Below are 25,239 nucleotides of genomic sequence, written 5' to 3'. Positions count from 1 at the left end.
CTCTTTTGAACTATCAGGGTTTCGGACAAAAACTCATCTGTTACAAAGGCATTTCATTTTTTAAATAACCTAAGCATTACCAAATTGAATATAATGATAAAACACACTAATATTAAACATAATAAAAAAAGAATCACTGTAAAATGTATTTTAAAGTTAAGTTATTCACAAACTAGTGATTCACACAAATTTCAAATAATTCAAAATTTAAACTATTCAAATTTGAAAACTACCGGCACTAACAGAAAGTTTCTAATTTTTTGTACCTAAAGCAAAAATATTCACAAAGAAACTCTAAATACAGCAAAAAAACAACTAAAAATAAATAAAACAAAATAAATAAAGCAGAAAAGAAAAACCTAAATGAAAAAAAGCCCACCTACTGGGCCACAGCGGCCTGCATACGACTAGAAAGCCAAATTCTAATTGGGCTAGGATGCAGGCCCGCTAGCCCAATAGGCCCATCAGGGCATAGCAGCAGACGTAGGCCCGGAAGGCCTGCTTATGAGAGGAGCTCGAGAGAGCTACCGCACTGAGGCTTATAAACCAGTGTGGGCGCCCCTCAGCTAGCGAGGTGGGACTAAACTTGCTGCACCGCACCTGCGCTAGCGCACCACCTTTAGTACCGGTTGGTGGCTAGAACCGGTACTAAAGGGTGGGTCTTTAGTACCGGTTCCAGCCACCACCCGGTACTAAAGGTGTGCTCTTCCCGCTGCTTGGCCTGGCCAAAACAGGCCTTTAGTACCAGGTGGTGCCACCAACTGGTACTAAAGGTGTCCCCTATATAACAAACACTTCGAAAAATTTCAGTTTCTCATCTCCCACTTCTCTCTGCCACCACGTCGTCCCGCGCCGTCGCCGCCCCTGTCGCGCCGTCCCCGTCGACTCCGCGACGCCCCCGTCCTTGTCGCGTCGTCCCCGTCGACTCCGCGCCGCCCCCGTCGCCGGCCCATCCTCGTCGCTGCACCGGCACGTCACCTCGCCGTCGCCGTCGCCAATTGGATCGACCTCGCCTCGCCGTCACCGTCGCCTCGACCTCGCCCGCGCGTGCTGTGAGTCCCTCCCCCGGCCCCTCTCCTCCCTCCAATCGATCAAAGCCACCGCGCCGCCAGCGCCGGCCGTAGCTACTGCACACACACGCGCACGCGCACACACACACTGCACGCGCGCGCACACACACACACACAATTTTTCTATTTTTAGTTTTTAATTTTTTTCTGTTTTTCCGTTTTTCATACAAAGTTTTAGATGAATTAATTAATTAGATTAGATTAATGTCAAATAGTATATATAAATGTTAGTTATAATATATATATATAATGTCAAAGGTTTTTTCTGTTTTTTATACAAATGTTATAGAAATGTTAGTTATATAGAAATGTTAGAAATTTTGGAAATGTTAGTTTTAGCTAGATGAATTAGATTAATTTCAAATTGTTAGACGATGATCGATGTTTTTTTAGTTTCTTATATTCTTTAGTTATAAAATTTAGAATTTGCATATATGAAATTACAATCCATCATTTAAAAAATGTTACTTTACTTTTGCGGCATATAGTATTTGTTGTCGACGATGCCCGGCCCGCATCCTCGCCGTCGACCCATTCGCGACGACGTCCTGCTTCAGAGGACCCATGTCCGGGACTGGGCTCTGCCGGGTTGGCAATGGGAGGTGCTACCTTCAGGGGCGCGATGCTTCGTGAGGAACCCGGCCCCGGGTCCCGTCATCGACCCTGGTCTCCTTTGGTGGCGTTCACGTGGGCCACTTTCAATGCGGAGGGAGCCGGCCCCGTCGGAGGTGGTACGTCGCCGTGTCAGGGAGGAGGACGAGCACGTCCATCGCTACATGGCTGCTATGGACGTCAGGTTCTCCAATACCTGGCAGGTTCTTTGGGGAGATCACCCGAGCTATGATCCAGTGATGGTTCCTTCACTTTGGTTGTCCACCGCTCGCGCCTCAGGAACCGCGAGTGGCCTAGATTACTCTTTAGTATTCGATCTTTACTAGCTAGCTAGCTAGCTAGTGATGTATTCGATATATATTATTCAAGACGATGTATTCAAGATTATATCTATTATTTGAGACGATGTATTCGAGATTATATTCGATGATGCTTATTATGTACTATGATTGATTCCGTTTTTCCTTATTAATTGATTGCATCCATGCATTGTAATTTGAATACTAAATTGTTTTATATTTCTTTTGGATTAGTTAAATAAAAGCTATGGCGGACAATACCGGCAGAGAGGGAGAAGAGACCCTGTTCGATATCATAAACCATCCTCGCGGGCCAGATGATGATCAGAATGAAGAAGATTATGATGGCTCCGGATATCTAAACAACACCGGGGAGGGTGATATGATACTCGATCGCGACGACCGAATTGATGAAGTCATGAACTATGATTATGATATTGATGACGAAGAAAATATTGATCTTGAAACAACAAAGACCGACGAGGTATATTTATATAAGCAGGCATCTGGTGATCATCACATGTTTTAAATGACTTGAAGATATATTAACGAATCGATCTTTCTTCTTTCAGCCATCCGGATCGAGCAAATCTTCAGGCAGCAGGAAACGAGGCCCGAACAATAAGTTGAAGGAGGGCGTAAAGTATAATATCGAGGCCATCAAACCTAATGGCGAACCATTAGCGCCTAAGAAGATTGCGGACAAGTTCATTCGTCAGTGCGGAGTTCTTGTGAAGGACCAACTCCCGATCTCCCTTCAAGAATGGAGAGATCCAGCAAAGCCACGTCCAGATCTTACTTTTGTCGATGACAGATAAAAAGTTCTGCTTTGGGAAACTCTCATGGAACATTTCACCCTACCAGATCATTTCACAGATGCAGATGTGGAGAAAGTCAAGGACGCTGCTCTTAGGAAGATGGCGGTTGCATTCAACAACCACAAGAATCATGTATGGGACAAGTACGTCAAGGGAGGAAGGAAGACCCCAGTATTCGAGGGAACACTAGAGAAGCAAAGTGCTCATTGGGACGATTTCGTGAAATTCAAGGATTCGGAATTATCTAAGGAACGGTCGAGAATAAACAAGGCCAATGCTGAAAAAAGGATAAGTTCCATAAGCTAGGGCCAGGTGGCTACGCGGTGGCAATGCCTAAGTGGGCTAAGTCTGAGAAAGAGATGGAGGATACAGGTGTCACTCCAGAAACAATGAGCTGGCCCCCCAGGTGCAGGACTTGGTTCTATGCGCATGGGGGGGAGTTGGACCCGAAGACAGGCAAAGTTTCGAAGAAGGCATGTCTGAACGGAGCCGAATATAAACTACTTGTTGCAATAGAAGACGCTCGATTGGGGGTGTTCCAGCCCAACAGAGAGAACGACGAGCTTACGCGTGCCCTGGGAAATCCTGAACACCCGGGAAGAACACGAGGCAAGGGCGCTATTCCGTGGTATGAGGGGTTTTCGGACTGGAACGCCGACTAAAGAACCCGTGCGAGAAAGAAGATTGCGGAGGAGAAGAAGAGGAAGATGGAGGAGGAGCAGAGGAAGCTGGACTATGAACGCCTTCAAGGCCTAGAATTAGCGCACGCGGAATTGGCAGTCAAATTCCAGCGGCAGCAGGAGCAGATCGACTCACTTAGCCAGCAAAGCGGGTCTCAGCAGCTGCAACAGCTAGCGGATGATCCAACATTGGATAACACCGCCCCATCCATGCCGAGAAGCAGCGTGGGTTTCGCCCCGGGCGATGCAATGCTGGATAGATACCCCATGGATGACATCATGGAGAACACTAACTGCGAGCTACACTTCAAAATGAAGAACATATTCATGAAGGTGGAGGACGTCGTTGCTTTTACAAATCCCCCCGAGGCAACCTTCCATTGCAACCCGATTCCAGTGGGCTATGTTCGTGTCTTGGTTGATGAGGTGGTGGAGCAATATTCGGGGCTAGAGCTTGACATTCCTGGAGGTGACGAGGAGCACACACTGGGAGAGGCCAAACATCGTATCATCCTATGGAGAAAGGATTGCATCATCTTTCGAAGGCCACCGACACCGCGTCAGCCGACTCCTCGTCGAAATCCGCCACCGAGTCAGCAGACTCCCACTCCTCCAAGTTCACCAATGCGTCAGGCCACTCCTCCTCCTCCAAGTCTGGCAAAGCGTCAGACCACTCCTCCTCCAAGTCCGACACAGCGTCAGACCACTCCTCCTCCAAGTCCGGCACAACTTCAGGCCACTCCTCCTCCAAGTCCGGCACAGTTTCAGGCCACTCCTCCTCGTCCAACTCAGCCACGTCAGTCGTCTCCGCCGCCTCAGCAATCATGGAAGAGAGCCACCGCAGCTATGGTGCATAGCGGTACAAGTCGAGGTAGGACGGGAGGTACAGGTGGAGGCAAGCGATTTCAATATGGTCCAAGCAGCCTCGCGCCTCTTTCGCAGAGGCCTTATGACAAGTCCGAGGAGGAAAACGCAGCCATATCGAAGGCCGAGGTGGAAGCCCATTTTGCACCGAAACCGCCACCGCCGCCAAGGGAGAAAGTGTCTGAGGAAAAGATTGACCACTTCATTCGTATGGCTAGACCACCATCTCCCAAGCCTGTTACCACAGACTATGAGCGCCACCTCAGGAATTTAAATCAAGCACGTCTACAGAAAGAGGCGAGCTCGAGCTCGAGCAAATCAGCTGGCAAAAGGAGCGGTAAAACCGTTCCCCAGCTGGGAGAACAGGCGGCGCAATCAACCCCCCTGCTTGTTGTGCCAACAACACATGAGAGTACGCGCGCCCAATATTATTGTGGGCAAACCGTTAATGTTCCCGGACTGGGCGATGTGGTAATAACCGAGGAGCATATTGAGCAGGCTGAAAGGCTCATGATCACTGTTGGACAACTCCTTGATATCGAGCCCATGTCTCTGCTTAGAGAGGAGGAAATAAAACGGAAATATGTCCGGGGCCAACCTTTGGTCGAGCCAGACGAGGTCAAAAAGCTCCCAACGAGAATGTATGAATTGCATCAATGGTACATGGACATTACCAAGATTTCCAATCGAGAGTCCCTCATGGTGAATGTCAAGAAGGATCATTACTTCCATGAGAAAGCTGTGTCCGTTGAGTATTCAGAACTATTTCAGTTATACAATCGAGACACACTCGACAAATCTATCGTCAGTTGCTATTGTCTGTAAGTGATTTCTTTCTGTAATTTAAGTCTCAAGCTAGCTGTAGTGATCATTTTGATCAATCATTACCTGTAATTATCCTCACTATATTCTTTTCTGTGGTATTATGCAGGATGAAGATGTATGAAATGAAAAAAGGTGGACGCTATGGCATTGGGTTCATTGACCCAAATACCATTAATGAATACACATGGAAATTAGATGCATATTATGAAAAAAGTGTAGAGGAAAGCATACTAGAGTTCTTCAAGTGCCTTAATACCAATGAAGATATACTACTTCCTTACAACTTCGAATGAGTCACACTGTCTTGTACTACAAATTCTGTTTTTGCCTACTAGCTAGCTACATGTTTTTGCTTACATATGCCCGCTTAATTAAGACATGCAAACGTGTGTGCATGCAGATTTCACTGGATCTTGTTAATCATTAAATTTGATGAAGGAACAGTTGAAATACTGGACTAACTACTTAAAAAAGCAAGTGACTACACCATCTTGTTTGGGATAGTCAATAGGTAATTTCAATCATTATTAACTATATCTCGGCCTATTTAGTTCGTCATTTCCTGATATGAACTATTTAATAACCCCTTTATTCATTTTCTTTGTCGGCGGGCAGGGCTTGGGAAAAGTTCATCAGCGTCACTCCAGGCCAATGGAAACGAAAGCTGAAATGGTATCGACCCAAGGTAAGTAATTAAGTAGTACTAGCTAGCTAGCAGTCATCTCTTTAATTATCATGCTTGATTAATTATTATCTGATCAAATTCCATTCTCGTAAATGCCCTGAAGCAGGCGCCGGGGAATAATCTGTATGCATACTACGTTTGCGAGAACATTCGCATGATGGCGTTCGAAAGGAGCAGATCTCAAAGACAGGACTGGGTACGTTTGTCAAAATACTATTCACAATTTTTACACCATTATCGATATCTAGTCACACAACTAATACACATGCATATTGATCTCCTTCTTAACAGTTCAGAGAGGTGCGGGAGCAGCTCCTAGCAGAGGAGCGCATAGAAGCAATTCAAGAGGAAATAGCGGGATTTTTGCTCGACCAGGTCATAGATCCCAAAGGAGAATACTATTACCCGCTACCCGCCCCATGAACCAATTCCAATTGTCATCGTGCTCCGAAGGCACCAATTAGGAGAAATTGTATATAGCTAGCTAATTGTGTATATATATATAGTGTTACTATTCATCACCCAGGGTGCAGAATAAGTTATTCTTCACCCGAGTTAATCTTACGATCATTTCATAATTAAATTACGTTTCAAATTCAAATAGTTACATTCCTATTTATCAATTACGTAAAATTTGTCATAAAAAATAAAAATATAGGTCATAAGACAAGAAAATTTGCAGTTTATGTGTATTTTAGACTATATTTTTACGTTTGTAATTTTACATAACATAAAATATTTTTTACGGCGATTATATATTTTCTTACGGTCCCTTTTTGCGTCGAAAATAAGACAAAACTTACGGAACGTAAAATTACGGTGCATTGATAGTAAAATAGAGGAGGATGAAGAATAACTATTCCTCACCCAGGGTGACGAATAGCACGACCCTATAGTGTTACTATATATACATGTGTGTATATATGTGTGAATAAGCCAACACATCCACGGGCGCCGCCCGTGACACCATATAATACGTTTGGATGGTTTCATAAGTTCTAGAATACTACTTTTTTTTTGCTAAATAAGAGCCTACTACTAATTCTTTATAGTTTCCTGATAAAATTAATTAACCTACTACAATTATTGATGGAAGCAAGTCCATTATTGATGCATGCATGCAGCGCAGTTTATACGTGAAGTGTAGCTCCCAATTGCCAATATATGTGCTTTTCTTGCCTACTCATAATGGATGGGCTCAAAACGCCATGGCATTTGCCCAAACGCCAAGATGCATGGCGTCTGGCCGTGCCACTTTAGCGCCAGCTAGGATAGTTTGGGCCAGGGTTAAACGCCGCAAAGTCTGGCATCTCCAATGCAAGCCAAACGTCAAGGATGTTGGCGTGACCAAAAAAGGTCAGATCTGAAATTTCTTTGCCAACGAGGTCAATTTCTGATTTTGTTAGCATAAAAGGATAGAACAGAGATTTTGTCCCATATGAACCAGCTCACAAGCCCATCTCACTGGGTAGAGATGGTAATTTCATTTTCTTATAGTGCCGACAAGACATTAACTAAAGAGCCCACTGATTTTCTCCCAATATGACAAGGGCTGGAGTATTTATCGGTCTGCAATATATTGATATATTCGGCACGCTGATAACTGAAGATTGAACACATCAACGGCAATGAATGGCCGTCCTACTCCATCAACGGAGTGAAAAGAGATTCTCTTCCGAACACTACTACTCCCTCCGTACCTAAATATTTGTCTTTCTAGAGATTTCAACAAGTGGCTACATACGAAGTAAAATGAGTGAATTTACACTCTAAAATATGTCTATATACATCTGTATGTGGTAACCATTTGAGATCTCTAAAAAGACAAATATTTAAGAATGGAGGGAGTACAATCATGCAGGATCCCTTTTCTTTTGAAAGTATGCATTCCTTTTTGAGCATTCATAGAGGTTGTCATTCATAGTTTCATACGATGATGCGACCCACGTTCGAACAGTGTAGACTTTCTTGAGTCTTCACCGAGCAGACCCCACTGGCAGGACGGGGTCACCTCGTCCATGCCAAATGTCGCTTGCCGTCTCGCTCCCTTGTACCCGACAACCGCGGACCACACACGAGGCCTGGAAAAACCTTTTCGCACCGCCAACCCGACCACGCTCGCTCCGGCGACCAATCCCCAGTGGTGCACCAGCGCCACGGGCCCGCGGGCCCACCAGCACCAGGGCTGCAATAACGACCCCCGCCCGATTCAACGGCCGGGATCCTTCCCCGTCTCCTCGAGATGCCCCCGGCCAACCATAACTCGACAGCGCGCCACTCCGAACCAGCCCGGTTTCGCAATACCACCCCTCGCCCCCCATCTAAACCGCCCCCCCTCGCCCTCCCATTCCCTGCGAGCTCCACACAGCATCACACCGCATTTCTCATTCTTCCTCCCCACGTCGCCGTAGCAGCTAGCTAGCCGGGGAGGGAGGGGCCGCCGCCGCCGAGTGAGGGAGCCGGGGGAGGCGGGTTGGAGGCAGGCCGGAGATGGGGCGCGGGCCGGTGCAGCTGCGGCGGATCGAGAACAAGATAAACCGGCAGGTGACCTTCTCCAAGCGCCGCAGCGGGTTGCTGAAGAAGGCGCACGAGATCTCCGTGCTCTGCGACGCCGAGGTCGCGCTCATCGTCTTCTCCACCAAGGGCAAGCTATACGAGTACTCCAGCCAGGACAGGTTATATCACGCGCGCCCAGCTACCCCTCCTTCCTCACCCATTCCGCTCCTTCCTACGAGCTCCATTTGAAGATTTTGGAAACCAGACGATTGATTGGGGCTGCTTTGTATTCACTCCACGAGTAGCTGCCTCGTTCGATAGTTCCGGTGGGGAAATTTGGTTGCGGGAGAGAGTTGCTCGGTGCGTGCGTGCTTATTATTTCGTGCTATTTTTTGTGGGTTCTGCTCGGATGGGTAATCTAGTTCTCCTTGTTTGGATCGTAGAATCGATTGTTGTTCAATTGACCATTATCTCAGAGTTACTCGTACTCGATTGCCAGTATTAATTAACGTACGTACTGTCTACAGGTTCTACCATGTGATTATGCGTACTCTACTGTACTTAATCGATTACTCTATAAATTGTAGCATCTATTGCGCGAATGGTACTTCAGTAATCCCTTATTCATTTTTAGGACCAATAAAGGTGATTTTTCTGATGAAATCTGTTCCAAAAACTAAGTCCACTTTAAGTGGCATGAAATAGCGGCGAGGAGGACTTGCACATCAGATGTATAAGTTTTCCTAAATGGACTAAAGTTTGCTATTCAATGATGCTGATGCTAATGTTTCACTATCATGTTAATTGCATATATACTAGTAGTAGATATATATGAAACTAGCTGCTTGGTTACTGTAGAAGCAAATTAATAGGAAAGCAAAGCCTACACATATCGGTTCTCATCCCCTCAGCATCTGTCCGTCAGATATTAGCCAGCTATTTTATTACCCAATGGTTTTTGTCAGTTCTAGCTGGCGTGCATGGCCATCAGCTTATTTGACAGATGTTTCGGTTTTTTACAGTATTCTTTATCCATACCAACACTGAGATTATGTCGTTGAAAATTTGATCGTAGTGTTGGATTGTTTTAACAGATTGTGGTCTTCTATCTTAAGGAGTTTCAAGGAGAACAATCGTTACACAAAACCTGAAACTGGCCAATTGAACGTACATGCTTTGTTTGAGATTTTTGGACTTAAACAGTCTAGACATCTTTATATTTTATGAGTTAGGTAAATGTTTGCCCCTCGAAAATGTCCACGGTCGCCCTCCGTTATTTGCCTAAAAAAGATATACATGGCAGGGTAACCCAAATATATAGTTTTCAACGTTTTTACTCAAGGTTGAAAATACCCGCATATACTATTCTAAGGCCTAAACATATAACATTTGTGGTATATCATTTCATAGTTAGACAGACCACAAAATCACTTGTGTGTATAGTGTATACTACCTTTTTTATTTACTGATTACTTGTTCCGCGGGAGTATATGCCGCTTACTTACGAATATCCATTTCGGCTCCCGAGCTCATTTGATCCTGATGAACAGTAAAATCAAAACAAATACTAAAAATTTCAAAAAATATTTGATTTTTTGCGTGGAGGATATTTAGTGTGTGAGGTCCGTGCCAAATTTCAGCGCATTTGGACATCCGAGCAGCTCTCAAAAAAAAAATTGGTCCCGAATAGTAAACTTTTTCATGGACCTCAACTTTTTTTTTCTGAGAGCTGCTCAGATGCCCAAATGAGCTGAAATTTGACAAGGACCTCACGCACTAAAACATCTTCCATGCAAAAAAATTTCCAGAATTTTTTGAATATTTATTTTGATTTTATTGTTCATGTGCGGGAGCAGGTGAACTCGGGAGCCATTTAGTAGCTCTCACTTATTTAAGGTTATAGTTTTGAAGCTAGGGTAGTGCAACCTTCTGGCACGAATGTTAGGCTATACTCGTATGGAGCACTTCATAACTTCTATTCACTTGTTTTTGCATTTCTGAACCGTGCTTTGCACAAATTTTTGCTTAACAATCATTTCAAACTACATTGCTGTTTATTTGTACTAGGGATGCAAAGTGGTGAGCTTGAGGTACCCTCCAACACTCCTTAGTTCATTCATGAACTAATTTTTTCCATTTGAATGAACTAAGGAATAGGAGTGTACCCTAGCTGAAGGCTAACCATTTGCACTCCTTGTACAAAATGGTTGGTCTTAGCTAGCTAGTTGTATGAACAAAGCAATGCCCCACTTTATGTTAATCAAATTTACTAGTGCATAAACAGTCATTCCTAATTGTGCATAGAAAGAGACCCGTGGGCTAGTTTTAATCCACACATTACGTTTAGATTTTTTTTACACAATTGATTACCAGGCTAAATTACTGCTATTGTCATGTTAGCAGCAAACAGTTACCATGATAAAAGTGTATGGCTGCTAGTTAATAATTTATATGTTTTTAGATTAGATATTACGATGTTATGCAGAATTAGAGAGTGATATTCAAGTGCCACCGACAAAAAACAATAGCATATCGTCATAGAAGTATTATCACTGAAGTCTTACATGTATGGAGATGGATGGAGAATAGTGTTCAATAACCTGTAACAAAGTGGCCATAACCTACCAATAACTTAACTAGCAAGTGAGTATTAACCTGGCAACTACTTGTGTGGAAAGAAGTTGTCAAAATATATCAACATGAGATCTACTTGGGAGGTGAATATTTTTTTCCAACATGCGTCGTCACCATGACTTCACCAACTGCACAGCTCCACCATTATCATCGTCGTATCCTTGTCAAGGAGTAATTGAGGCCAGCAAGAGCAGGTTGTCCATCAAGTCGTCGTTGCAAGGTTGTCACAATAGCATAGGAGTTCCTGTCTTGGGTGTACTACATGTAGAATCTAACATCTGGTGGAAGATGGCTTCTCTCTGCTTGCTCATCTCCTTCCCTTTAGTGGAATCGTGCGTGGTGGCAGCCAACGCATGTATGTGTTATATCTAGGAGAGCGTGGCGCCACCGCATCCGTGCAAGGTGACCCATGCCGCTAGTTGGTGACGAACGATGCCTCGCTACAATAACACCAGATTCCACGTACGTTGCCAAACTCTTCATCACATGTCGAACTTTGGCCAGTCACTACTGGCTTGTTGTATATGTGAAATGGATATCGCACAACGTTAGCGTGTGCGATGTGCCACCATACCGCAAACATGTGGTGTCGAAGAGCCGATTGAGATGTGTTATCTCATAGCAAACGAGCATCGTTATATCACCATGTGCATTGTGGACCTTAGTGCACACACAACTCTACTTAATCGTGTGTTGTGTAGAGCAGATTGAACACACCCTAATTTGCACCGCGTTCAGTATAAAAAGACACATGATTTTCATACATCACATAGCTCACATCAGTTCATCACAACGAACATATAATATAACTATCATATTTTTAATATCCATATATATCTCTACTATTAATGGGGATTCCGTAATAGTTCTGTTTATTTCGTCTTCTCCTCCTTCCAAAACCATGTCTTGCATTAAATCAACCAAAACAAATCAAATCTTACCAAAACCTTAACTAATCAAAAAAAATCTTGTCTTCCCCTACCCATACCCATACCCATATCCAAATCAAACCAAATCAAATCTTACTAAACCCCAATTAAATCAAAACTTTCTTGCCTTCCTCTACCCATACTCGAATCAAATGAAATCTTACCAAAATCTAGAACATGATTGGTGTAAGATATATGTCGGACATGATTGGCGTTGAACCACTTGCATATGTATGCCCCATTGGAACGCATGGGCAATTAGCTAGTTCTAGATACCATCTATCATAATAGAGAGTATGTATGCATATTATGTATTGGGTAGTATATATTCGACCCTTTACATGATATCTACCATACTTTTAGCATACTCATTTTACATACCAATATTAATGTATTTTAAAAATATACTAAACACATAGGCTTAGTTGCAATCTTTCGTGTATTTCCTGTTATAGTATCTTAGAAATAGTATATGAAGTTGTGAACATACTCAAGATGATATACACACACACACACACACACACTACCAGATGGTAGTATATGAGATGATGGTGTAACTACACTCGGTTGTAGGACGTACTTAGGTTTACATCCTGCATAATATATCTGTATCATGAAGTGTAGATTACAACGTAGTAAGGGGAAAATATTAAGTCGCCTCTTTTTGCTTACGCCGTTGTCTTTGCACTTTGGAAGGATGAGGTGCAAACATAGAGTGAGGAATATGTTGGCCCTCCGTAAGCTCCACTACCCTTATCTCTATGCTTCTTTGTCTCTCGCTATAGAGGAAGATACTACAGCTGTGTGTGCACAAAAGCCTAATCAAAATATACACAATAATGAGAACATATAGGTTGACATAAATACAATTTATCGGAATATAAGTGTATAACAAGTTTTAGAGGATTAGATAGTGTCTGAACTAAACAAATAGGTGGGGGAAACGAAACAAAGTCTTACTTGGTCACGTCAATGCTCAGTATGTTGCAAAAGCCATTGCATGAAACATCATATTGTAACCAAATCTCGTTGTATAGTGTAAGTGAAATAAGTGACAACGACAACAACAACAACAACAACAACAAAGCCTTTAGTCCCAAACAAGTTGGGGTAGACTAGAGATGAAACCCATAAGATCTCGCGACCAACTCATGGCTCTGGCACATGGATAGCAAGCTCCCACGCACCCCTGTCCATAGCTAGTTCTTTGGTGATACTCCAATCCTTAGGTCTCTCTTAACGGACTCCTCCCATGTCAAATTCGGTCTACCCCGCCCTCTCTTGACATTCTCCGTACGCTTTAGCTGTCCGCTATGCACCGGAGGTTCTGGAGGCCTGCGCTGAATATGCCCAAACCATCTTAGAGATGTTGGACAAGCTTCTCCTCAATTGGTGCTACCCCAATTCTATCTCGTATTTCATCATTCCTGACTCGATCCTTCCTCGTGTGGTCACACATCAATCTCAACATACGCATCTCCACCACACCTAACTGTTGAACATTGCCACCTTTTAGTCAGCCAACACTCAGCGCCATACAACATTGCGGGTCGAACCACCGTCTTGTAGAACTTGTCTTTTAGCTTTTGTGGTACTCTCTTGTCACAGATAATGCTAGAAGCTTGGCGCCACTTCATCCATCCGGCTTTGATTCGATGGTTCACATCTTCATCAATACCCCCATCCTCCTACAGCATTGACCCCAAACATCGAAAGGTGTCCTTCTGAGATACCACCTGCCCATCAAGGCTAACCTCCTCCACACACCTAGTAGTATTGAAACAACACATCATGTACTCGGTTTCAGTTCTACTAAGTCTAAACCCTTTCGAGTCCAAGGTTTGTCTCCATAACAACTTCTTATTTACCCCCGTCCGACTATCGTCAACTAGCACCACATCATCCGCAAAGAGTATACACCATGGGATATCTCCTTGTATATCCCTTGTGACCTCATCCATCACCAAGGCAAAACGATAAGGGCTCAAAGCTGACCCCTGATGCAGTCCTATCTTAATCAGGAAGTCATCAGTGTCGACATCACTTGTTTGAACGCTTGTCACAACATTATCGTACATGTCCTTGATGAGGGTAATGTACTTTGCTGGGACTTTGTATTTCTCCAAGGCCCACCACATGACATTCCACGGTATCTTATCATAGGCCTTCTCCAAGTCAATGAACACCATATGCAAGTCCTTCTTTTGCTCCTTGTATCTCTCCATAAGTTGTACCTAGAAAATGGCTTCCATGGTCGACCTCCCAGGCATGAAACCAAACTGATTTTTTGTCACGCTTGTCATTCTTCTTAAGCGGTGCTCAATGACTCTCTCCCATAGCTTCATTGTATGGCTCATCAGCTTAATTCCATGATAATTAGTACAACTCTGAACATCCCCCTTGTTCTTGAAGATTGGTACTAATATACTCCGTCTACATTCTTCTGGCATCTTGTTTGCCCGAAAACCGAGGTTGGAAAGCTTGGTTAGCCATACTATCGCTATGTCCCCGAGGCCTTTGCACACCCCAATGGGGATACAATTAGGGCCCATCACCTTGCCTGATTTCATCCTTTTTTAAAGCTTCCTTGACCTCAGACTCCTGGATTCGCCGCACAAAACGCATGCTGGTCTCATCAAAGGAGTCGTCCAGTTCAATGGTAGAACTCTCATTCTCCCCATTGAACAACTTGTCGAAGTACTCCCGCCATCTATGCTTAATCTCCGTGTCCTTCACCAGGAGTTGGTCTGCTCCGTCCTTGATGCATTTGACTTGGCCAATATCCCTTGTCTTCCTCTCTCGGATCTTGGCCATCTTATAGATATCCCTTTTGCCTTCCTTCGTGGCTAACCATTGGTAGAGGTCCTCATATGCCCGACCCCTTGCTTCACTGACAGCTCACCTTGCGGCCTTCTTCACCATCTTGTACTTCTCTATGTTGTCTGCACTCCTATCCAGGTATAGGCGTCTGAAGCAATCTTTCTTCTCTTTAATCGCCTTCTGGACATCATCATTCCACCACTAGGTATCCTTATCTTCGCTTCTCCTTCCCCTAGACACTCCAAACTCCTCTGAGGCCACCTTACGAATGCAAGTCGCCATCTTCATCCACAAATTGTCCGCATCCCCTCCTTCCTCCCAAGGGCCCTCCTTAATGACCCTCTCCTTGAATGCCTGAGCTACCTCCCCCCTGAGCTTCCACCACTTCGTTCGAGCGACTTTGGCACGCTTATCCCGTGGACACAAATCCGAAAGTGGAAGTCAGCAACTACCAGCTTATGCTGGGGTACAACACTCTCTCCAGGTATCACCTTACAGTCTAGGCATGCACACCTATCTTCTCTTCTCGAGAGGATGAAATCGATCTGGTTAGAGTGTTGGCCACTACTAAAAGTCACCAGATGTGATTCTCTCTTTCTAAAGAGGGTGTTAGCTACAATCATGTCGTAGGCTAGAGCAAAGCTTAAGACATCTTCTCCTTCTTGATTCCTGATGCCATAGCCAAAGCCCCCATGCGCCCCTTCAAAACCTGTGTTAGATGTACCCATGTGGCCATGAGGTCTCCTCCTATGAAGAGCTTCTCGCCAATCGGTGCACTCCTAACCATGTCTTCCAGGCCTTCCCAGAACTCTCTCTTGGTGTTCTATTGTGGCCTACTTGCGGGGCATAAGCACTGATAACATTGAGAACTAAGTCCCCAACTACCAGCTTGACCAGGATAATTCGGTCCCCACGTCTCTTGACGTCTACCACTCCATACTTGAGGGTCTAGTTGATCAAGATGCCTACGCCCTTTCTGTTTGCAGCCGTCCCCGTGTACCACAGCTTGAAGCTGGTATCCTCCACCTCCTTCGCCTTCTGTCCCCTCCATTTGGTTTCTTGGACACAAAGGATATCAACAACTCTCCTCACCACTGCATCAACTAGCCCCCAAAGCTTCCCTGTTAGAGACCCTACGTTCCAGCTACCTAAGCGAATCCTCCTAGGCTCGGCTAGCTTCCTTACCCTTCGCACTCGTCGAGTGAAATGCGAAGACCCTTGCTCATTTTCCACTACATTCGGGCGCCGATGTAGTGCGCCACTAAGGATGCGATGACCCGATCCTCGCTCACTTGCCACCATATCCGGATCAAGATACGGCGTGCCACCAGGGGGGTGACGGCCCGGCCCTTGCCCATTTGCCACCACATCCGGGTTCCGATGTTGCGCGTCGCTGAGAGGGTTACACCCCAATGAAAATATTTTGGGTTTCATCTCCATAAGAGTGGCTGAGTTTTTGCGTTGGCTCGCCAAGCCTATCACAACCCGCCTTCTTTACCCGGGCTTGGGACCGGCTATATTGAGACAACATAGGTGGAGTTAAATGAAATAAGTGACATGTCTTAAAAACAATTCAGGTTAGCAATGTGAGAAGGGAAGTGACAAGAGAACAAAACTCAGACTTCTGGCTAGTGATTTGTTCGGGAAATGGGTGCTGGAAGAAGGGAGAGATAAATATTTAGTTAGCAGATGAGATGATAGGAAATAAGTGACGATAAGACGATAAAAAAGTAGTAGGATATATACTTAACAATTTAACGTAAACAAAGAAGACCGGGGAATACCCTCTCGTGTCTACTACACTAATGCAGACAAAACAACATAACATCTTATCTCAATTAGTTGAATTCAACTACTAACCGTAACAAATAAAATTATGACATTAGTTGAATTAACAATAATAAAACAATATCATCTTATATTAATTAGTTGTTTAACAGTAGAAAAACAATGGAACATTATCTTAATTAGTTGAAAATAACATGTAGTATCGTCTTACTACTTATAGCATAATATCTATGTTATAAATTAAAGTACTAGTGATGACATCTTATCTTATAGAAATTATGTACCATCTTATGTTATAAAATTAAATTACAATTTAGCATGTATTGGTCGAATTTACCTACTAACAAAATTAAATTACTAATAGTAACATCTTTTCTTATAGTAAAATTATAATAGCAAAATCATTGCGCAATTAACAATATAAAAAAGTAGCATATAGTGATTAAACTTCCTTTTAAAAACACCGAGTACAACATAGACACACCTAGACATGCATAACACTTTGAGAAGAGCAACTTATCTATAAACATAGTCCAAGGGACAACGCAAATATATAGTAGAGTAGACTAGGGCTACAAGGAAGGGCATCTAGACTATATATTGACACCTACATCAATACTAATACTCTTTAACAACCACCACCACCCTCACACCATCACACAGTGCCTACAGAAGATCAAAGTCCGAAGCTTCCAGATTGACGAAGTCAACACAGGCGGCTCGCTATTGACGGGAACACAATGGCATATAGTGATCTAATTTTTAAGTACCGAGAAAACTAAGTTGCTGATCACAACCAGCGGCCTGAAGGCCAGTTCACATTCAAGATCCATGACACGATGGCCAGAACCATACAAGGTCATCCCTCGGTAGACTCCGAGAGGTTGCTCGGGATCTGGGTCATCGTGGTGGCTATATGTTAGAAATGACCATCATCAGCTTTTGCTTCAAGATTAATGAAGTGGCTATAGACGGGAACACAACGACATGTAGTGATGGAATTTAACTAGTAACAAAACTAAGTTACTGACGGTCAATGGCTCGGGTTCAGGTTCACATTCAAGATCATTCCCATGATGGCTAGAACCATACAAGGTCATAGATTGGGGATCTCTGTTGGGATCAGGGTCTTCATGGTGGCTCTGGTAGAAATGGCCAACTTCACGCTCCACTCCATCTAACAGTTGAAAGCCCATGTGCTTCGACATTGCAAACGGGTTTGCCGCCCCACTCTTGAATCAACCCATGATTGGACTGGGGCTCCCGTTGCTAATGCCAGCCTTGTCTCATCCTCTCCCCATAAGCGGCCTCTTCCACTCTAATAACAGTGGCGAGACTACCTTCCCACCCGTGAATCATCTTGCAATAAAAGCGTAGCTACTCCCACGTCGGTGCTAGCATCACCACCTTCCTATCGTCTTGAGCAGACACCGGCACCGCCCTCCTCTATCACTCGTGCCCGCGTCGGCCCCATGCCCTTCTTGCCCCCCTTGGACAGGATCCGACGATGCCCAAAAGGGAGATGGAGGAGGCGATGATGGGCACCACAATTGGATTAGTGCATTTGGTCCTATCGTCTTGAGCTGACACCGGCCCCGCCCTCCTCTATCCCTCGTGCCCGCGTCGGCCCCATGCCCTTCTTGCCCCCCTTGGACAGGATCCGAAGCTTCCAGATTGACGAAGTCAACATAGGCGGCTCGCTATTGACGGGAACACAATGGCATATAGTGATCTAATTTTTAAGTACCGAGAAAACTAAGTTGCTGATCACAATTAGCAGCCTGAAGGCCAGTTCACATTCAAGATCCATAACACGATGGCCAGAACCATACAAGGTCATCCCTCGGTAGACTCCGAGAGGTTGCTCGGGATCTGGGTCATCGTGGTGGCTATATGTTAGAAATGACCATCATCAGCTTTTGCTTCAAGATTAATGAAGTGGCTATAGACGGGATCACAACGGCATGTAGTGATGGAATTTAACTAGTAACAAAACTAAGTTACCGACGGTCAATGGCTCGGGTTCAGGTTCACATTCAAGATCATTCCCATGATGGCCAGACCATACAAGGTCATAGATTGGGGATCTCTGTTGGGATCAGGGTCTTCATGGTGGCTCTGGTAGAAATGGCCAACTCCACGCTCCACTCCATCTAACAGTTGAAAGCCCATGTGCTTCGACATTGCAAACGGGTTTGCCGCCCCACTCTTGAATCAACCCATGATTGGACGGGGGCTCCCGTTGCTAATGCCAGCCTTGTCTCATCCTCTCCCCATAAGCGACCTCTTCCACTCTAATAACAGTGGCGAGACTACTTTCCCACCCGTGAATCATCTTGCAATAAAAGCGTAGCTACTCCCACGTCGGTGCTAGCATCACCATCTTCCTATCGTCTTGAGCAGACACCGGCCCCGCCCTCCTCTATCCCTCGTGCCCGCGTCGGCCCCATGCCCTTCTTGCCCCCCTTGGACAGGATCCGACGATGCCCAAAAGGGAGATGGAGGAGGCGATGATGGGCACCACAATTGGGATTAGTGCATTTGGTCCACCCCCCCCCCCCCCCCCCCCCACCGAGATCTGCTGACGCACGGCTAGGAGGTGGCCACCACCACCATCTTGTTCAGATAAGGAGAGGATGTGACAGGGCTAAGGTCACTAAACAATGCTTGGCTTATATAATGCACAAGCACATCGCACGTGACTGTAGTATCTCTTGGATCTTGGTGACAAAAGGGAGGTGCCACCGCATTGTTGTTGTCACATGTACTGGAGCTTGGATAGGCTAAGAGAGGGAAGGGAGAGGAAGACGAAGAGACCACCGTGGGAGAAAAAATAAAGTGCATAGTTTGTTGCGATGAAAATCATACTGCAATATACTCAGTACTCGGGAAATCCTACATATTCCAGATGGTGGGATGCCACCTTAAAAACCGTTTTGGATGAACAGTTGGACATGTTCTATTTTGTTGAAATATATCACCCAACCTTCTCCACTAGTTTGGACTTTGGATGAACTGGTTGGTGCATGAACTCAATATTGTATTAGAGCCAAGAGGTCTCCAGTTCAAGACCCGAAGAATGTACTATTAAATGAAATAGTTGTAACCTACTTAGATCCCACGTCTAAGGCCTGGAGTAGCTCAAATGTGAGGGGGGGGGGGGGTGTTGAAATATATTGCCCAACATTCTTCATCAATTCAGACTTTAGAATGAACTCGTTGGTGCATGAGTTCAATATATCTATTTACTAGTGAATGTAAGACTTTGAAATAACATACACTTAATGATAGACTTTTAGGACACCTCATGGAGTTTACTATGTACTAAGAGCATCTCTACCCCTTCTCCTAAAACATAACTCACTAAACCACCTGCCCAAACTTAACTACTGCAACTTTGAGGGCTTAAACTCGGTTGCACCAAGTCCTTTCCATAAACTTAACTCTCTATACTTTTTCTTTGCTATTTCTTCTATGCCTTTGCATGCATATATCCTGTTTGAATTACATTTTCACAACATATTAATTCGTACCTTGATGTTTCTAATGCACAGAATTCAATAAGAACTCAAATTCATTGTCATCGTATTTAAACATTCAAATTCAAACACAATATAGGGTCTAAATGAAGAAATAATCCAAATAAAACATGATGAAAGCATAATAATAAGAACTATGAAGTTCCCACAAGTGCTCCACAAGATCATCTCTGAGATGGTCATGAGCTTCTCGCCTCTCCATCATGTGATGCTCTATGAGGAATCTCTAGATCATGTTGGCTTGATATTCTGGATGGACTGGTAGCCCATTGTAATCGTAGTCAAAGTTTCTTGGTTGACCTCATCTATATTTATCATGTTGTCATGATCTTCCACATTATCTTTAGGTCTCAATACTCAACAGGGTCACAGACAATAGCAAAGCAAGCTTGCAACACACCAAAAGCTCTCTCAACATCCTTTCTCATGGCTTATTTGGCACATTGCAATGTGAGATATCATGTTGCCTTTATGGCTTTGAATTATCCTCACAAGTGTGATCCCTTGAGGGTAGATGCCATTTGCAAGGTTGTAATGGTGGCCATTGACAACATAGTTACAAGGTGGAGGTTGGCCGGCAAGAAGCCACGTATAGAGATCTCTTTAGGACACTGAGGTCATTATGTGAGCTAGGCACTCCAAAGTATGAATGCCAAATCCATAGATCCTCTAATACAACTGCTTTGAGCATGACGGTTGAATCATGGCAATACCCTCTGAACTGCCCATGCCATGTAGCGGGACAATTCTTCCATGTCCAATCATGCAACCAAAGGACTCAAGCATCTCTGTCCACCCTCTTGCTTGACCCATAGCCAGAAGCCTCACATTGTCTTCATCAGTGGGTGCCCTCCTAAGATCTCGTCACAACTTTTGATATCCCTTCATTTTCTCGAGGATGGTATATTCTCCAATGTGAATCTACTCATCAACGAGGTCAATTGCCACTCCATATGCAAGCACTCGAATTATTGACATACATTTCCATCAGAGGACTTGCACTGGTTATTCCAACTGCATCCCTTCTCAGTGTGAACCAGTGATCCTCCTCCTCCACAGCTCTTGCAATGTGCACGAAGATCTTTGTGCATTTGTAATTGTTTCCTAAATGATTTGTTCGGATACACGGGGGATTGTTCGCAAATTAATCCTGAAAACTTTGGGCATCTACCGTATTGCGATAGATGCGATGGTGGCCGAGAAGCACATTTCTTGTTCCTCTCTTCCACTCAAATGATCACGGGCAATGCAATCTCAAAATCATTACCCTCTTCTTCTTCTTCCTCGGACGACGGGATGCCGAAAAAACCCTTCTAATAGCCCCTTCATCTACAAAGTTTTCCAATGATCAGATTTAGTGCACAAACCAAGAAAAAACGGAAAAAGGAAGAGTTTACCATTGGGACAATTGGTCAAACACTTCGTGAGCGAGGAGAATGCCGCGGCGGCTAGCGGGGTGCGCAAGTGAGGAGCAAGATGAACTTTCAACCTCTCCATTGATCTACATGGAGGTGCCAGAGCCCATGATGGCAGGTGTAGGCGACGCGGGGAAGGAGACGTGGAAGCCTCTGACGGGTGCATGGTGGCCGCAGGAAGGATGGAGCTCGGGTCGGGGTGAGGCGGGTGGCGGGACCTAGGGCCGCAGTGGGGCTTCCGGCGAGTAGGGAGAAGGCACAAGGCGAGTCGTCGGGGAGGTCAGAGGTGCCGCCTCGGGGGAGCTGCGTGGCGGTGGTTGGGGTTGATTTTTTTAGCCTGCCAAAAAGGTTTTGTTTAGAGAGGGTTTGAGGAGCTCATGCTTCCTGGTCAAATTTGAGCAGTAAAGGGCTAGGTCGAGGAGTTAGGGTGCTCCCAATACTTATCTTTTAGCATGAGTTCATACGTAAAATGCTGATGTGGCACATCAATTAAAGAAGAAAGAGAAGGGGCTCTTAACACGTTTCATTACATAGTGTAATTAATGCTTTCATTCGGTGTGGCTTCTTTTCCTATGTTTCTCTCTTTCATTATTTCTACGACTAGGCCACAATATTAAAATGCACATATGATCCATAAACCAATTAAATACAACATCACTTAGAAACAATATTAAGTGACGATGCATTGAGGTGATTGTCTCTAAAGATTTATTACCACCTAGGATGATTAAATCTTTTGGGAGTAAAAGTTTTTGTATTAATGACTAGATAGTGTTAGCTCCCAAGAAAGCAGTTTTTTCTGGGCGTTATAGAAATTTGGAGGAAGCAGGGCTAGAGATGCACTAAGTTGTCCGATTCTAAACAAACCTTTCGAATTTTCTCCTGTGCTATCCTTGGCTTTCTGCGCACACAGTGCATGTGATGACGATATGCATCAGGATGTGACACACAAGTTGCTTTGCAACTATATTTAACGACAAGGTTTGCTCCAAAAACAAATACTATTGCATTTTGCTATACTTAAAAAATATGAGAAAATGGCCCTGATCAGTTTGTTTTTCACTCTCAAATAAGGAGCACATTAGGCCTGGTCATTTCAATAGTTTCAAGCACAGGACAGGATTATTACACTGTTGTAATTTTGAAAATAATGTATGAGTATTAGTTTGGTTCTAATATAAGACCTCAATTTCCTTTTTGTGCATGTACGGCCTTATTTGGGGACATTTATTCAGTAGCATGGATGTGATTCTTGAACGTTACCAACGTTACTCATTTGAAGAAAGAGCTGTACTGGATCCAAGTATTGGAAACCAGGTAAATAACATTCTTACTTTTTTTTGTCGATTGTTTTTGAGATAGCTAACCACTCTTTCCAAGTGGTAACATTCTTACTTGTTGTGGAACTATTTATGCTCATGCAGTGAAGAGATTAGTTCATTTAGCTAATTAAATTTACTTATTATGTGTACTTCATATTCTTTTTCTTTGTAGGCAAACTGGGGAGATGAATATGGAAGTTTGAAGATAAAACTCGATGCACTCCAGAAGAGTCAAAGGTATTGTATTTCTGGGAACATTCTCATTCTGGTTATATGATGGGTGCTAAGTGCTAACTGGCGTTTGGTCTATTTCAAACTCAAGGCAACTCTTGGGTGAACAATTGGACCCACTCACCACAAAAGAACTCCAACAGTTGGAACAACAGCTTGATAGTTCTTTGAAGCACATAAGGTCAAGAAAGGTGAACCAATTGTGTTGATGTTTTGCCATTGGTGTGCAGAGCTACTTTTCATCTGCCAATTTTTAACTGAAATCTTATGAAATAGCATGCCTTTTTCATTTTACAGAATCAACTTCTCTTTGAGTCTATATCTGAGCTTCAAAAGAAGGTATGTTACACTCATTAAGTTCCCTATGTGGTTTACCTACGTGTGTACAGTGACCACCAAGGAGTATTGTTGATATGACGCATTGGCCTCCCGCCTTTATAAACACACCGTCATCTGAAACATTTGAAGAAAGAACCACTCGAATTCGAACATTTGTTTTCCCATGCTTTAATCATAGTTAAACATCTATTTCTTCATCATTTGTAGATATTAAGTAGACCTAGGTTAGCAAATATTTATAATCATTGTCTTATACTTTGCAGGAGAAGTCATTAAAAGATCAGAATGGCGTCCTGCAGAAGGTAAATTTTCTTGTTTACGGTAAGGTGACTAGCTGTGTAGGCCGGAGGCTAAAATCTTCCTTTTATTTTTCATAGCACCTCGTAGAGACAGAAAAGGAGAAAAATAACGTTTTGTCAAATATTCATCACCAAGAGCAGTTGAATGGAGCAACAAATATTCATCACCAGGAGCAGCTGAATGGAGCAACAACAAGCTCACCGTCACCTACACCAGCGACAGCCCAAGATTCCATGGCACCTCCAAATATTGGGTACTTATGCTTCCACTTAGGTATGCAGATTTGAAATCTTTAAGGTAGCCTCTGACCCTCCTTGGTTCAACTAAATGAACTAAAATTTCAGAATTTACAACACTTCTGAAATTTTAGTTCATTTGGTTGAATTGGGGAGGGCCACAGGAGACCTTAAAGGATCCAAATTTGCATCCCTAGTTCCACTGTATTTACGTTTTTTCCTCGTTTACGTATTACTAAATAAAATAAGAATGTGCGTTGTTCTTCAGGCAAAGTATTTGGATGTCTTTCTTTTGAAACACCGATTACAACGTAGATGTACACACGCTCACATTCACACAACCACAGGCGCCTTGCTATTGATGGAAACGTTGCCTCCAACTGAAAGAATAATCTGCATTAATGAGACACAAAAGCATCAAATCTTAGATTTGATCCATGGTGGGTTAATGGTACCACTGTCTTCGTAGAGGACTTGAGCAAAACATGAACTATGCATAAGCTATCTCCAATTTTAATTCATTTTTGTGAAATGGTTAAATCAAGGGCTGTTAGTTCATTGAGTTCAGTTCACGTGATACATAAGCGCATGCTGAAATCAAAAGCTAGATGCTAAACGTTTCTGGAAATAGCTCTCCGTAAGAAACAGTAAAACGCATGAGCTAGCTTTGTTCCATTTTGCTAGATACTATTAAACCTGTCAGGAAACCAAGGCTGGACAATGTATTTAACATAAGCGATTATTTACTAGCACTGTTCCTAGATGAAAAGTCACTGTCTGTTTAAGTACGCTGCCATTCCTTACAAAATGCAGGCCATATCAATCTAGAGAATCAGGAGGGGGGAATCCAGAACCTCAGCCGTCTCCAGCACAAGCAAACAACAGCAATCTACCAGCGTGGATGCTCCGCACCGTCAGCAACAGATGAAGGCTGGCGACAGCCTCATATGACTCCACCTGAAGGCGAGAATGGCGCCTGACATGCGCCCACTATGGAAGCTAGACGCCGGTGTGCAGTCCATCTCCGGCAATGGCTTCCGGTGTAGCCACTAATAAGACCACGCGTCTTTGCTACTGGGTGAATGGGGTCTTCCTGTCTTAAGCTTTTCCTGCACTATAAGATACTTGTTTCCACGTTTCGGTTCCATTTTTTCTCCTATCGATGAGCACGATCTTGTGGTTGGAGTTTCGTGTGTAACCTTTAATGGAGTTGCGGTATGTTTTTACGTGTTGTGACGGTTTTTGTATTCCATCCGTTGTAAAAAAAGCAAAAGGGCGCTGCCTTCTCTTTACATTGTTATTAAAAAAAAGAGCAGGGCACTGAACTTTTGGCAAAT

The 25,239-nt window shown here is 43.8% G+C and overlaps 1 protein-coding gene across 7 annotated transcripts; it reads left to right on the top strand.

The window, feature by feature from the left end:
- The first annotated feature begins 8,141 nt into the window (after positions 1-8,141).
- On the top strand, positions 8,142-25,238 carry LOC125536252 (MADS-box transcription factor 18-like). Of its 7 annotated transcripts, none has more exons than XM_087543462.1 (8): positions 8,142-8,528; positions 22,710-22,791; positions 22,969-23,033; positions 23,119-23,218; positions 23,325-23,366; positions 23,630-23,687; positions 23,807-23,939; positions 24,716-25,238. In XM_087543462.1, exons 1-8 carry the CDS (start codon positions 8,344-8,346, stop codon positions 24,828-24,830), a joined length of 780 nt encoding a protein of 259 aa, XP_087399588.1. In that variant the 5' UTR covers positions 8,142-8,343; the 3' UTR covers positions 24,831-25,238. The 7 variants fall into 7 exon arrangements, with proteins under 7 accessions (XP_087399588.1, XP_048555400.1, XP_087399587.1 ...); XM_048699443.2 differs by having other exon boundaries at positions 8,143-8,528; positions 23,630-23,668; XM_087543461.1 differs by having other exon boundaries at positions 8,144-8,528; positions 22,713-22,791; positions 23,630-23,668; positions 23,744-23,939.
- Position 25,239: the final 1 nt, after the last annotated feature.

The sequence above is a fragment of the Triticum urartu genome, chromosome 2A (assembly GCF_056163025.1).
Source record: "Triticum urartu cultivar PI428250 chromosome 2A, HENAU_Tu73, whole genome shotgun sequence".
Classification (NCBI taxonomy): domain Eukaryota; kingdom Viridiplantae; phylum Streptophyta; class Magnoliopsida; order Poales; family Poaceae; genus Triticum; species Triticum urartu.
The sequence above is the reverse complement of the archived record's forward strand: the minus strand, read 5'-3'. Positions and strand labels throughout refer to the sequence as shown.